Consider the following 15,869-nt stretch of genomic DNA (forward strand, 5'->3'; position numbering starts at 1 on the left):
TTCTGATTGGAGAAAAATACATGTTGCAACCATCCCCTGTTGCAACTGTCCCCGGTCTCCCCTAATTGTATGTGAAGAGAACAAAATTATTCACTTCTGTTTTTCCTTGAATTACAGATTGTACTGCTCTAGGTAAGGATGTTCTATCAATATTTAAGACTATCACATTTTTTAAAAAAGATTTAAAAAGGTAGCACTTTATTTCACAGTGCCCTTGTTACATGTGCATCTAGTTATAGTAATTACTATAAATTGTGCATAATTGCGTGTAACTATAACCACACCCTAACCCTATAGTAAGTACATGTGGTTAATTAGTATTGCTCAGTACTTAAATGTAACATTTGTACATGTAACACGGACACCTTAAAATAAAGTGGAACCAAAACAATTAATTATTGATATATATTCATGCAAGACAAAATATTAACATGAAAATACGAATCATAATAAAATCATAATAAAATGAGGAGACATACAGAAAATATAATTCTTAAAGATTTGGGACTATCTTTTTTTTTTAAAAAAGAGTGAGACTGTAAATTGTCTTCATAGTGTCTTTGTGTGTGTTTGTATCTGCAGAACTCAAGATGTATATCATTCTGTTCATGGCTTTTCTGTTCATAACGGATGAACTTGTACTGGTATCTTCAGGTGAGTTCCTTGTGCTGTCTAACTGAAAATAAAATCATCAGAAACTTTAGACCGGTTGTAAGAAAATTAATTTAGCTTTAATTTTGTACCCTGTATTACACTCATTTTGCAAAACAAGATATTTTAAGGTGTTTGTATGTTTATATTGCTGTTCTGTTTTCAGAAACTGCAGAATTGCCAGGCAGAATAACAGCACTGAGCGGCTCTTGTGTGCAGATACCTTGTACATTTGAAGTGCCAGAGAACGTACTGAAGAAAGCAGAAAGTATATTTGGCTTCTGGATAAAGAATGATCATGCTTTTCTCAGCTCAGGGAGTTTAGTTTATAATGGAAGTACAAACATCAGCAAAGGATTCAGTCGTATAGAGATAACTGGAAATCTTAGTCAGCGTGAATGTACCACAGTTTTCTATGATGTCATGAACAATCATTCAGACAGTTATTACTTCAGGGTGGAAATAAATTCACCGGAAATAAATCCACAAGATTGGAAATACACATATCTGAATCCCATCAACATTTCTGTCTCAGGTAAGTGGGGCTCCACTATAAACTATATTAATCTGTTGTGACATTTTAAAATTACTTCCTGATTATGATTCATGATTGTGAAGGCCTAGAGTATTTTTTTAATTAAAAATAAATTAAATGATGGTGTCCTCATCAGAGAAGACCCTTTCAAGGAAAGTCTGTTCATTCGGCGGCCATATTTGCAATGCCTCCGGTAGAGATGCGCGGTTGGTGGTTACAGCCGCGGACTCCACGGATAAACTGCGGATCGGGCGGATGACGTGACGAAAAATAATATTTTAATTAAATTCGGCTGGGTGGCAGGCGGTTGAACAAATAAAATATAATGAAAAATATATGTATACACCAATCAGCGGATGGCGGGTGGGTGTGGTTTTGAAAATTGGTCAATGCGGATGGATGGCGGACGGATTATGAGTTTTGTGATGCGGTTGCGGATGAAATAATAGCCCATTTGCGCATCTCTAGCCTCCGGACAATTATTTCGAGCATCCAAGACAAAATCCTATCTATTTGAATGGGGGAATCCTGAAATCTCAAAAACTGTTGCCAAACAAACAATTGAATATTTCAAATCCGCAACAAAATCCCATAAATGTTTTTTATTATGCTCAAATGGCAATAAAAAGACTATTTTTTAGGCTGGACCAGTGTCACAGTGTCTGGTTTGTGTATCCCGGGTGTCCACTAGAGGTCTCTTCCCCATACTGTCACCATTACTTCATGAACTGCATTTCCCACAATCCTTGTCTGGACTCATCACTGATCATTGCACTCAGCTGTTCCCTATCACATTGTTAGTGTCTGTGTTTATACTGTATACCCTGTCTGTGTCAGTGTTTGTCATGGAGTCCTTGTATATTGTCACACCAAAATTTAATTTTATCAGTCAATAAATTCCACTAGAAACAAACCTTGTTGTATTATTTTAATTTAATACTGTGAAGCTGCTTTGATACAATATGTATTGTGAAAAGCGCTATACAAATATACTTGACTTGACTTGACTTGACACCACTTCTGGAAGTCTGTTTTTGCTTGTTCTTGTTTGTTTCTTGTTTTTGGATTGCCTTATTGGATTTTGACCCTTGCCTGGACTAGTTTGTGAGTACGGATTTCCCAAATAAATACTGCGATTGGATCTTACCTTTTCCTGTGTGTGTGTATCGTGACAGAAGGACTCCATCATGTCAAGATCCAGCAGTACGGGTTTCCGTATCCTTCACCCTACTACTGGGAACACAAATCCGGCGAAACACGGAAGTAAAGCAGCGGCGCCATTACTGTGTGCCTTGCTGCTAAAGAAGTAGCGTGTTGGTCCCGTAGGCGGCTGTAAGAACATGTATTTTATTTCTACAACTGGTCGTGGCTATAGTTATTTGCACCTTGTGAAGCTTGTGAACATATTTTCAACACAGCTAGTAATGACAGCATTCGGTTTTATTGTTGTCATCAATTAATACACGTCTTAATTACATTACATTTGGCTGACGCATTATTACATTAATACATTATGTTGTCAATAAATTACCTTTATCGGTAAGTTTTGGCCACTGCCTGACATCATCTACCCAATGTTCCCTTTCACCAGACATTCTTTCATGAGCAGGATCCGCTTTCATTGAAATGTCATTAGAGGGCATCGGCAAGTGTCACACCGTCACACTTTGCAGGCACGCAGTAATGGCGGCAGGCAAGATGGCAGCACCCATAGAGTTCACGACGGATTTGTGTATATACCCTGTCTGTGTCAGTGTTTAACATGGAGTCCTTGTATATTGTCACACCACTTCTGGAAGCTTGGATTTTGACTAGTTTGTGAGTACGGATTTCCCAAATAAATACTGCGATTGGATCTTACCTTTTCCCGTGTGTGTGTATCGTGACAACCAGCCACAGCACATGTGCAGTCCTAAGCAAGTCACAGGTTTCTATGGGAACCGGAGCTTCTGCAGTGACACAATGACTTTACCGATCAGCGATTGGCTCTTTTATATAGAAGGCGGGACGTATTCCGCCATATTGTGTATTGCAGTAGAAGTGCACCTTATTTGTATATATCTGTATTACTTGATGTTGCTGCAAGAGGCAGTGGAAATTATTTTGAATAAAGATTATGATTTTTTTAATTATCATTAAAAAAATGATATAGCCTACATGGATAAATCAATCATATAAACACTGCAATATTCAATAAAAAATAGAATTGTCCATTTTGATTTCATGACGAATTTAATAATTCATGCAAAATATGATGCACACATGCGTAAGGCAAATTCACAATTCACATGCACAAAAAACAATTAATGTGCATGAAAAAAATTATATATTGAAAATAAATGATATACTGACAAAATTTTATATATTCATTAAATACGTTACAAACGCAAAAAACACTCCACAGATGTCCAACTGCTCAAAAAGTTTTGAATGTTTACTATTGAATCTGAAATTGGAAATTGTCATCAGTGTGTGAATCGCCATGAATTTCTGTGTGTATTTTGAGACTTTCCTGACAGCTCTCTACTCCCACATGCGTCCATCGTACTTTTCAGCCAGGACTCAAGGAGCACGGTTTCTCACAACTTTTGCACAATATGACTTGATCAGAATGGAAATTAAACATTTACATCAAACATGGCGAAAAAAGACAGGTATGTGCATTTAAGTAAAGTTAAATGTTTTTGGATAGTAGTTTGTTGCGTAACACTTTAGAATAGTATTGTAAGTTTGCGCTCGAACGGCCCAATTGAGGCATCCGACCAGCGCGGAAGGTCTTAACGTGTTACTGTCCTTTTCTCGAAGCAAAGTATTTTTTGATTAAATGCAATACATTTGAATATGTATTCTCTCGTTATTTCATCTGACTCCATAAATGAAAAGGTTTTAATGATATCTTTGGATCATTAATTGTGAGCGAATGTTTGACTATTCCTTTTAACTCTTTAATGAAAATATCAAAGTCAGTTAGAATAATCAAATGTAACAATTTATTATGTCAGGTAAATGTATCATGCCAATTTCATAATCAATTCAAAGATAATCGATACAAAACATCAAATGCTCTGGAATAAAGAGAAAAGATGCAACCCAACATTGAGAAATACATGAGGCTGAGAGGTCTCCCTCTCAGCCTCACGGGCTAGTCTGAAATACAGAAAGGCCCCGAACCCTTTGCTGCATTTCATTATATAGTCAGGACCTCTTTCACTTGGAAACATCTTTTAACAATGGAAATTTGCATTCAGAGGTTACACCTTTGGGTGTAGGGAGACCATTTGTCTAGAGGCCAACCCCTCCTTGTGTGCCAGTTATCCATAAACTCTTAAAAACCTTATTACCTTTTGTTTTACTTATTTGGAAATGAGACATTTGTACCAGTCACAGGGCCCTATCTTGCACCCAGCGCAATTGACTTTGTACACTGACGCATGTATCATTCCTATTTTGCACCCGCGCAAAGCGCGCTTTTCCCTCCACAGAAGCACGTCGCTAAACTAGGGAATGAACTTGCGCTCCCTGGGCGGTTCAGCGCAAAAAAGGAGGCGTGTTCCGGCGCAAACGTTCCTTCATGCTATTTTGCAGGTTTAGAAAACAATTGCGCCACTAACCAGGAAAAAATAGTTTAAAGTCAGTGGCGCGTTGCACATGTTATTCATATACTATTTTAAGGGCGCATGCTTGGCCATAATCAATGTAGCGTGTGCACAACGCGCATACACTTTGATTCTCTCATCTTCACAGAAGCAGCAGTTTTCATTTTTGCAAATCATACATTATTATGATAGATAGATAGATAGATAGATAGATAGATAGATAGATAGACAATTTATTATAAAAGCATACATCTAGCTTACACATTTACCCAAATTATCATACGCCTTTTTAGTTAAGTTAATTTGGGTGTGTTTCTCCATCCCCAACGTCCCTGACGAGAGCGTTGCTCTCCTTGGATGTGAACCGCTCCTGGCGCGCGTCTGGCAAATCCGCCGTTATAATAGGAATCCGCTTTAGAACAAAGCGCGTCTGCTCTTAAAGGGAATGTGAGATGACGCTCTGATTGGTTTATTTCACGTTACGCCCAAACCACACCTATGAATAATGAAGCTACTTCAGACCAACCCATTTTAGATTTGCGCCTGGCGCAAGAGTCATTTATCCCGCTGGGAAAATAGCAACAGCGCCAAGACCCGCCCACAAAGTTACTTGCGCTTTGCGCTTTGACACTTGCGTTTCAGATCGTTAAAATAGGGCCCACACTGTGACATTTTAAATGATACCAAACATGAACAATACTCTGTGGTAATCATTCACATTAAACTATACATTTTCTTGAGTGAATTCAGGTGATCATCTGAGCATGAGAGAGAGGGGGTGAGGGGAGAGGGAAAGAGATGTAGATTAGGATGACTCGGAGGTGAGACTTTCGTCTCGATGGTGCACGAGGGCTAGTTCAAATGGTAATTTCCAGAGAGGTCCTTTGTCCTCTCAGGGGCTGGTCGCTCTTCAAACAGACTGTCCGGCATTTCCATTATTTCTCAATTCTGACAGTATAGCTGAAGTGTTAATGTAGTTTTGTACTCCATTACTTCCTGCATAGTTACCTATTAATGAGGGACCATTATTCTAAAGTGTTATTGGTTATTGTGACTAAAAACACATTATGAGGACAGTGCTGATAATGAAGCATGCAATTTGCTGAGGTTAGCACATTGTTTAGCGTAGCTAGGGGAAAAAACTTTTCCATGATTTTGCTTGTGCATTTGTTCTCATTTAGCCTACAGCGCAAATGTGTCTAAAAGGGTGAATTATCAATAGTTATTATGAGATTGTAACATTTCACCAACTGACATGCAAATTCCATGCTTCCTTATCGATACTGTCCTCATAAAGTTTTGAGTCACAATAAGTTACTATCCAAAAACATTTTGCTTAAACGTGCCTCCAAAGACTTTAGATATCCCAAGATTGTGAACTCGTATTACTATGAATTGGAGAAATTGCAACGTGCAATTGATAAGGAGTCGAATCTAAAAGAGTTGAGTCAATAGCCGCTTTCCGACCGGAGGAACCTTTTCACAGTTCCTAGAACTATTGGCTAAAGTACCCGGATGTCGGCATGTTCGCACTGCAGGAACTAGGAACGATTTTAGTTCTAGGAACTCCATTTGGAGGAACTAATTTAGGTCCTACTTCAGAGTAGGGTCTAAACCAGCACTATAGGAACTACCCGTGACGTTAGTGTATGCTGATTGACCGAACGCACGCGGAACACCAGCACCCGCCATTTTTAAAACAGCTATAATGTAAACACACAGATTATAGCCTATATATTTACTCCATAAACTAACTATACAAACATGGAAAACAGTGATAGATGGGTCTCTAAACCTTTATGCTGAAAAGAAAATCCAACGTAACTTTGAGGGGACCAAGCCAAACATGATTATGTTTATCTGCCCAGCTAGCAACACTGGACATCAACCACACGGCATAGGCTAATAACCTGTTTTTCATATACTGTCTACTTTCTATAACAGTTCTATCTAATAACATATTAAACAGTACTGTTAGACAGATCGCTAACTAATAAACACAGAGAATGCGAGCATTGTTTGCTCTGGCGTTCTCAGCGCCGCCAAAATAAAGGTCCATCACGCCGTCAAAATAAAAGTCACCGTGCTTGCGTCACTCCCTTACCCCTCCTACCAGTTCCTATGGCCACATGGCCAGTGCGAACGCAAACAGCAAAACCGAGTTTGGGGGAGAGTAGTTCTTAGAACTGTTTAGAAGTGGACAGTTCCTAGAACTAAGTTCCTGTAACTACTTGGTCAGAAAGCGGCTAAGGTCAGCTCTAGCGCAGGAATCGTTTATTCTATTGCTGTGTCTGAAATCACTCACTTCTTCACTCATTCCTCTGTAAAAGTAATTAATGGTAACAATGTTAATAGGTTACTCATCATTTCAAGGTATGTCATCCCTACACTGGACTAATTTGGACAGTCATGCTAAAAGTGTGTTATTTTAATAAAGGGAAATTATTAAATCCCTGGTTGTGTTTAGTTTCATTTTCATGGACGTTTAGGGTACATTTACATGAGAACGATGTACTAAAAATGGAAAAGTTTTTTCTTTGTGCAGATGAAAAAATTATCAAAATGATGTCACTTTGTAAAGAGAGACTACACCTGTGCACATACACATTCTTCTACAGAGCATTCGCGCCAAACGTGCACGTCTATAGACTGAACACATAATGCGCATATTACGCAAAATGATGTTGTGTAAACGGCCCCTTAGTTTTCCCCCTTAAGTTATATGTGTCCTTTGTTCTAGTTTCCCACCAGTCATTAGTTGTCATGGACATTCATTAACAAGTTCACCTGTCTGCATTTAGTTCATTATCATTGTGAATTCAAGTTCCTCTTTGTTCTCTGTTTATTTGTCAGTTCTTGTCAACGTGTAACACCGGTTACTGGTGTAACCTTGGTTCTATGAATAGTGGAAGACCGCCAGAGACAGTCGAACATAGTGGAAGGAGTTGCGTCTCGCGAGCCATATCGAGAATCTTGCATTGATTTGTCACCTGTGACCCTGAGCGATGACATGTCGGAAGCTATATCCGCTCCGTTCATGTCACAGTCGTTCTCTACAGTCATTCTCTCAATCCGAGTGACCAGAGACTCTGGCGGTCTTCCACTATTCATAGAACCAAGGTTACACCAGTAACCGGCGTTCTATTTCACTGTTACAGACCGCCAGAGACGGTCGAACATAGTGGAAGACGAATAAAACCAAGTCACGAGGGCCACTCACCTAGATACTCTCCGCTAACACAGCAGAACTGACCAAAGGAATAGGGGCCACATTGATCCTGTAGAATCTTGTGAACGTGCAAGGTGACGTCCATGTAGCCGCTGCACATATTTCAGAAAGGGGCACCCCACGTAGTGCTGCCCAAGAAGTAGCCACTGACTGGGTTGAATGGCATTTAATAGATGCTGGAACTGTCTGACCAGCCGAATCATATGCCTGTACAATGGTATCCACCACCCAATGAGACAACCTTTGCTTTGACAAGGGTGAGCCTCTCTGACAGGCATCAAAACGGACAAACAGCTGATCAGTGGTGCGCCATGAAGCAGTCTTCAACACATACTGTCGCAATGCTCTCACTGGACACACAGCTGTCTGGGAAGTCTCTTGATTAAACGCCGCACGCTGAATGGGTTGGTTCACAAAGCGATCAGACAACACTTTAGGTCGGAAAGCTGGATTCGGCCAGAGTGTAACCTGATTGTACTGAGGCCCCCATCTGAGACACTTTGGACTCACAGAGAGGGCATGAAGCTCTCCTACTCTTCTGGTTATAGCCAAGAGAAAAGCAGTCTTCATCGAAAGACTCCTAATATCAGCTTGTTCAAGTGGTTCATAAGGCGGTAAACGCAGGCTGTTAAGCACCATCTGAAGATCCCACTGGGTATGCATTATCCGTGCCGGTGGATTAAGACGTACTGTTCCCTTAAGGAAAGCCACTACCAATTTTTCCACACCAATCGATACCCCCCCCCCCCCCCCCCCCCGATAGCGCCCAGTGTCCAATAAATGATGTAAGAATTCCAACACTGAACTGATGGAACAAGTGACTGGGTTAACAGACCGATCTGTACACCATGAAACAAAGATCTTCCATTTACTGGCATAAATGCGACGTGTTGATGGGGCTCTTGCATTCATGACAGTGTTCCTCACATCTGCGGAACACTGTGAGAGCTCCTGCTCAACCCCAGGGGCCATACACATAGACTCAATTTGCCCGGTGAGAGGTGCCAAAGCTCCCTGTTCATTTGTGACAGTAGGTCCTTCCGAACTGGCAATGGTTGCGGTGGACCAGTCGTAAGGGCCAACAGCAGACTGAACCACGGTCTCGCTGGCCAGCAGGGTGCCACTAGAATAAGCCTGTGTCGTCTCACCTGCACACGCCTCAGCACAGGCCAGAGAAGTGGAATTGGAGGGAAAGCATAGAGGAGGAGGTCTGGCCAGTCGTGGGCCAGGGCATCCTGGCCTAGTAATCCCTGCTCCTCCTGCTCCGCGAACCACAGCGGACAATGTGTTGTCTTTCTGCTGGCAAAGAGGTTGACTGCTGCGGTCCCATAAAGTCCCCAAACTGACTGAACTACCGCCTTGTGCAGACACCAGTCCCCTGGCTTCGGACCCGATCGAGAGAGTGAGTCTGCCACACTGTTGCAGTGACCAGGAATGTGTGCCGCTCTGATCGACAGGAAGTGCTGGTTTGCCCACAACAGCAGCACTCGTGAAAGTCGAAGGCAAGGTAGAGACCTCGTGCCTCCTTGGTGATTGATTAAAAACACCACTGTGGTGTTGTCGGTCCGCACCAGGATGTGCTTCCCCGATAACTCCTGTCTGAAGTGTCTTAGGGTGAAAAGCACTGCCCACAGCTCTAGGATGCTGATGTGAGATGTCGTCTGCTGCAAGGTCCAACTCCCCTGCACGCCCTGGTGTTGCCACAGCCCTCCCCATCCGGAGAGAGAGGCATCTGTTGTCACTACTTCTCTGCGTACTGGGGGTGGTCCCATTGGTACACCCCCTTGTAGAAATTGTTCCCGTCTCCAAAGCCTCAGGGAGACAGAGCAACTGGTTGTCACCAAAACAAGGGTATGTCGGTTGTGAACTGCTAACAAACGTCTGGCTATCAACCCACGCTGAAAAGGACACTTAGGTGTAAAAGCCCTAAGTGAATGGCCGATGAGGCTGCCGTGAGAAGGCTCGCTAGCCGTAAGAAGTGGAGATAAGATAGCTTGCGCCGAACCTGGAACCTCGCTATGGCTCCTCGTATAGCCTGCCTCCTGCATGCTGTGAGGGTAGCCCTCATTATTCTGGAGTCCAGATGCAATCCCAGAAAGCATATTGACTGGCATGGAGTAAGGCAGCTTTTCTCTAGGTTTACCCTCAGTCCTAAAGCAGTAACATACTCCAGTAGGCACTGTGTGTTGTTGGCTACTTGCTGAGGTGATCTGGCACAAAGCAGCCAATTGTCCAGGTAAGGGAGAATCAACATGCCCTCCCATTGTAGAGGTTCTAGTGCCACTTGCATACACTGTGTGAATACACGGGGAGAGAGGGAGAGGCCAAATGGTAGGACTCGATATTGGTATGTCCTGCCCTGGAATGTGAATCGAAGAAACCTTCTGTGATGAGGTGTAATGGGGATATGGAAATATGCATACTTCAGATCCACAGAGGTGAACCACATGCCGGGTTCGACTGCTTGTAGGACATCCCTGACACGCAGCATGTGGAAAGGAAGGTGTTTGAGACTCCTGTTCAAGCGTCTGAGGTCCAAGATTGGCCTGAATCTTCCATCCTTCTTGCGAACTAGGAAGTACTTTGAATGAAATCCCTCCGGATGGACTCGGGGGTTTACTAGCTCTACCGCACCCTTTTCCAGTAGCTTCTGGACCTCGAGAGATAGAGCAAGAGCTTGACGATGGTCTCGAACCACTGTGGGCCGAGTGTGTGTGCATAATTGGGGTCTGTGACGGAACTGAAGACAGTAGCCCCTGTTGAGTGTGTCGAGGAGCCACTTGTTGTTTGTAATCCCTCTCCAAAGTTGTAGTTCAGAGGTTGAAAAGTGTCCCATCACAGACCCTGGACCATCACCGACGATGGGGAGCGGTTTCCTTATCCCTGGGGGGGTCGACAATAAGTCGCCACAGGGCGAGCAGGTGGTCTACGAGCACGGGATGTCTCACTTCTTGAGTCATACCCAGGTTGAGTAGCCTGCTGTACAAGCCTGTAAGACTGTCCCTGCCTGTGTTGGAGTGGATTTGCATGACGAACAGGCATTCGATGTGAGGATGATCCATAATTCACACTGCGCTCAAAATGCTGGGACCGAGACTCCACTGCACGAACTCTGCGCTCAAGAGCTTCTTGAGCGTCTGGACCAAAAATCTGCCCAGGCACCAGTGGTAGTTGACGAAGATTGCTACGGCAAGCCTCTGGAAGTTTAGATTGTGCTAGCCAAACCTGCCACCTAGCCTGTGTAGTAAGCCCAAGAGCCTTTCCGCTAGAGAAAGCAATTGAACCCAAGGCTTGTAAGGAAGCCTCAAGTAACTCTGATGCGGTATTATTTGGTGGGTTAGTACTCAAAGCAGAATGAAGTGCTAACAGAAGATGAGCCATGGAATTTCCCACACGACTCAAGCCTGAGACAGTATTATAGATCTTAACCAACAGATCATCTGTGCGTCTACACTCTGGGTTAGGACAGCGAAGATTGTGTCGAAGAGCCTTATCTGGTGACACTATCAGTGAAGAAACACATGGCTCAACTGGAGGCATGTTACCAAGGTCCTTTTCGTTGGCTTCAGCCATTGCCGCTAGTGTACGAGCCACGGGATCAGGTCTGGATAAAGGAGCTGACAGAAACGTAGAAGAAACAACATCTGTGAAGTCAGGACAACTTGGCATTAGGAAATCCTCTTGCTGGGAAACTAAGCTACGCAAGAGGTTTGACTGGCCTGGTAGGGGAGGAGGTGGATCCAAATTCCGCTTAGCGAGCGCCATCTTGAATGTGTCCTGCAGAGCGAAAACCACTGAAGAAGGCGCATCCTGAAGGCCAGAACCGTCGTCGCTAAGGGAACGTTATAACTGGGAATGTGAGGATATCGTCTCCTCCATGGGCGTATAATAATAATGTTCCTCCCAGTCTAAGGAGTTAGAGGCCGCAATAGATAAAGTGTCTGGTTCTCCCCTGGAAAACCTGGATGCCAGCTCACACCTGGGCAAGGGAGGAGCTAAAAAACCCACCCCTGTCCCCTCACTCACATTCTGACGAGTAGAGGGTACAGATAAGGCTTTAATACCCTGAACTGCGTTTGCAAGCTCAGCTACTTGCTGGGTCAACGTACTTGACTCCAAAGAGGTTTGCATCTTCTTTGAAGGCCTTCCAGTCCCACTGGCCGCACGCTTGCTACCCACATGCGACGCTGCCCCAGCTGATGGAGCAGAATTCTTAAACTCAGGATCTAAATAAATAGTTAAAAAATCATATATTGTGATTTCTGGATTTTTTTTTATTTAGATTATGTCTCTCACAGTGGACATGCACCTACGATGACAATTTCAGACCCCTCCATGATTTCCAAGTGGGAGAACTTGCAAAATAGCAGGGTGTTCAAATACTTATTTTCCTCACTGTAGCTTCCGACATGTCATCGGTCAGGGTCACAGTTGACAAATCAATGCGAGATTCTCGATATGGCTCGCGAGACGCTACTGTTGTTCGACCGTCTCTGGCGGTCTGTAACAATGAAATAGAAGTGAAGTTTGGTTAATTAAATCTTCTGCTTGTTTCTGTATTCTTGAGTTATTTGAGTTTGTAAATAAAGACTGTTTGAATTTATCATCTTTGTCATGCCTACTAACCAGCACCTCCCAACCCATGACACAATGACTGCTATCTTGTTCTATTCCTGACTCTGTTTTGATGTAAAGCACACAAATTTGAGGAAACGATTCCATCAACTCCTATGGTGAGAGTCAGAGTCGACTCCAAAAAACCTGGAATCAAGTACCTCTATGAGCAAGATGGCAGAATAAGTCCTGCATTCGAAATAAAAGAGCCAATCGGCAATTGGTAAAGTCATCACGTCATTACAGCTGTCGTTAAAAGCTGTGTTTGCCAAAGAAACTCTCAGGACTGCACATGCGCATTGGTCTATTTTTTAACACAGAGCATAAGAAACGACATTTATGAGATTGTTCCTGCTGGTTTGTAATATGTTATTTAAATGTGAGTGTGGCAAACAGTTTTTGAATTTTTCAGGATTTCCCCATTCATGTAGACAGGATTTGGTTTTAAATGCCCACAAAGTCGTTGCAGTATGGCCGCAGAGTGAACGGACTTTCCATGAAAATATACTCACAAATCCAAAATGATAGATAAACAAAACTTTTTGTACACAGTTGTACATCTGTGAATTGTGATTTGGATTTGTGAAATGTATTTTATGAATATATCATTTTATTGTGTGCACATAACTTGATTTTTGTGAAAATATAATATTTTTGTGCATGTGAATTAGGTTTGTATTTTGCCTGTGCATCACAACTTTTTTTAAAAATATGGTCTTCTCAAGGGTTATTTAAAAAAACTGATTATATCCTCTTTTGTAGCATGTTGTTGTATGTTTTCCTTAAATTTAACAGCAATTTATTCCGTGTTCACTTTGCCCTATAGATTCACCACAACCTCTCATCCTTAAACCCACTGATCTGAAAGCAGTGATGGAGAACACAACAGTCAATCTGAGCTGCTCTGCTGAAGCCCCCTGCCCCGAACAACCTCCTACAATATCCTGGTCCAACATCCCTGAATCTGCCCACATTACAACACAGTTACTGAAGAATCCTGATAAAACCCAGTCAGTGTTTTCACACATGACCTTCAAAGCTTCATACATGGACCACAGGAAGAACATCTCCTGCAATGTTACATATCTAAGAAAAACATCTAATGACTCAACTGTGGAGACCACCGTGATGCTACAAGTCCTGTGTAAGAGATTTAGGGTAGTTTTGTTCTTTCATTAGCATTATTATGTTCAGATGTGTACTATTATTACATCTAGTTTATCTAAAGAAGTTTCTGTTTTGCCCTCAAGTTCCTCCAAAAGAAACTCACATCACCATCAATCAATCTGCTTCAGTCTCTGTTGGCACTAATGTGACTTTGACCTGCAAGAGCAAAGCCAATCCATCAAATAACATGACCTTCTCCTGGCACAAACGTGGACAGGACAATCAGCTGGATTTAGGAGAACAACTAATCTTTACTGTAAATAGGAGCAGTGGAGGCTGGTACTCTTGCAAAGCAAAGAATGAACATGGTACTCAGATGTCAGAAGAGATCCAGCTGATTATGGAAGGTGAGTTTATTTCTATGTACAGATACTAAACGTTATCTGATGATCATCATAGGTAACTCCAGATTTATGATTGAATTTTATTTTTAAATGATCTGCACAGCCTATTGACTGACTAATTTTGCTTTATTTTTTCAATCAGGCTCAGTCTTTTCATTAGATCAGTCTTTGATCATTGGCTGTGTAGTAGGAGTTTCAGCACTTCTGCTGACATTTCTTCTGATAACACTTTTCCTAAGGTAAGATGGTGAATTGTATGGAATAGAGCAACCAGACTTAAGAATAAATGAATTCAGACCTGTCATTTCTCTTTGAAACATATAATCTGGTGTTCACAATATGGTGGTACTTTATGTATTTTATGAATTTCTTAATTTCCTATTAATACAGAGTTCAAAGAGTAAAGGCATCCACTATTATGGAAACTGCCGTCTCAGATCAGGTATATTTTACACTCTTTTAGCAGATCACATTATTTCAAATAAGAAGTACCATAATAATTTCAAATAGGAAGTACCATAATAAGCAGATATCAATACCATGCGTTTACAATAATGGTTTATTATGTACAGAAACCAAAAACCGAGGAAAGTGGATCCACATAAACAGTTATTTATTATGTTTGCTCTTTCAGGGTCATGAAAAACAAGTGCAGACCATGTATGATAATGGTGGTTTTGTGTCGGGCGAAGAGCTAGAGATGCCAAAGGATGAGAATGACATAGTCCACTATGGAGAGATTGACTTCTCCACTCCCCAAACCAAAATCACCACAGTACAGGGCTCAGGACAAGAGACGGTATATGCCGAGGTCAGAGGCCCAGGGAAGGAGATGAACCAGGATTAGTTTACATTAGAATAAATGGCTTGAGTCAATTGTGTTATGTAGTATGCTTTACTGGCTTGGCTTATGGAAATAAAACATTTAACAACTTTATTTTTTTAATTTATATATATTACTGAACATCACATTCATTGTTTTTTCTCTTAGTGATTCCAATGTCTTCCAGTCAGGTGTTTAAAAGACACATCATACGTTTTCTTTAATTATAAACTAGATTTGTTTGTTTTTCCTGTTACTTCTCAGTTCCAGTTTTTCATCATTCATTCCTCCCTAAATATATCTAATTATCATCCTAAACCTATGTCAGTACATGCTTATGTTTTAGTCAGATGAGCAAATATGAAACTGTTTTTTGGTAAAAGGGTGACAGAGCAAATGTATTATAGGATTTTATTGTTTAGAGCATTACACATAGCTACACAAACTTTTTTAATTAATTCCCAATGTTGTTTTCAGATAAATTTTGTGTAGATTTGTTCATTACAACTATAGTTTACTTAAATGAAAGCGATTTCAGTCAGATAACAACAAAACATTTAAAAAAAAACTAAAAAAAAACATTATAGCCATGGACATTTTTAAGAACTTCCTGTGAGTTTTTGAATAAAGACAATTATTTAATAAATAATGGTAGTAGAGTGTGTTTTTTTTCAGTGGTTCTCAATTCCAGTCCTCGTGATCCACTGCTCTGCACATTTTGTATGTCTCTCTTATCTGACACACTCAGTTCAGTTCATGGAGTCTCTCCTAATGAGCTGATGATCTGGTTCAGGTGTGTTAAATAAGGGAGACATACAAAATGTGCAGAGCAGTGGGTCACGAGGACTGGAATTGAGAACCACTGTTTTATTTGGTCTGTTTTGTGGAAGTGAACAGACTTCATATTAAT

General features: G+C 41.5%; 1 protein-coding gene across 1 annotated transcript; it reads left to right on the forward strand.

Moving 5' to 3' along the window:
- LOC311075775 (sialic acid-binding Ig-like lectin 14) lies at positions 1–15,599 on the forward strand. The gene is made up of 8 exons (XM_084103360.1): positions 1–132; positions 583–654; positions 818–1,186; positions 13,452–13,769; positions 13,876–14,139; positions 14,279–14,375; positions 14,527–14,578; positions 14,771–15,599. The coding sequence occupies exons 2-8, from the start codon at positions 591–593 to the stop codon at positions 14,981–14,983; spliced, it is 1,377 nt and encodes a 458-aa protein (XP_083959486.1). The 5' UTR covers positions 1–132; positions 583–590; the 3' UTR covers positions 14,984–15,599.
- The last annotated feature ends 270 nt before the right edge of the window (positions 15,600–15,869 follow it).

This window comes from Abramis brama (assembly GCF_963993115.1).
Source record: "Abramis brama genome assembly, chromosome: 24".
In the NCBI taxonomy this organism is placed as follows: domain Eukaryota; kingdom Metazoa; phylum Chordata; class Actinopteri; order Cypriniformes; family Leuciscidae; genus Abramis; species Abramis brama.

Coding starts and splice junctions, on each gene's coding strand:
- LOC311075775 (XM_084103360.1), top strand. CDS start 591: ATGTATATCATTCTGTTCATGGCTTTTCTGTTCATAACGGATGAACTT. Junction 13,770..13,875: donor CGTGATGCTACAAGTCCTGT/GTAAGAGATTTA, acceptor TTTGCCCTCAAG/TTCCTCCAAAAGAAACTCAC. Junction 14,376..14,526: donor CTGATAACACTTTTCCTAAG/GTAAGATGGTGA, acceptor CTATTAATACAG/AGTTCAAAGAGTAAAGGCAT.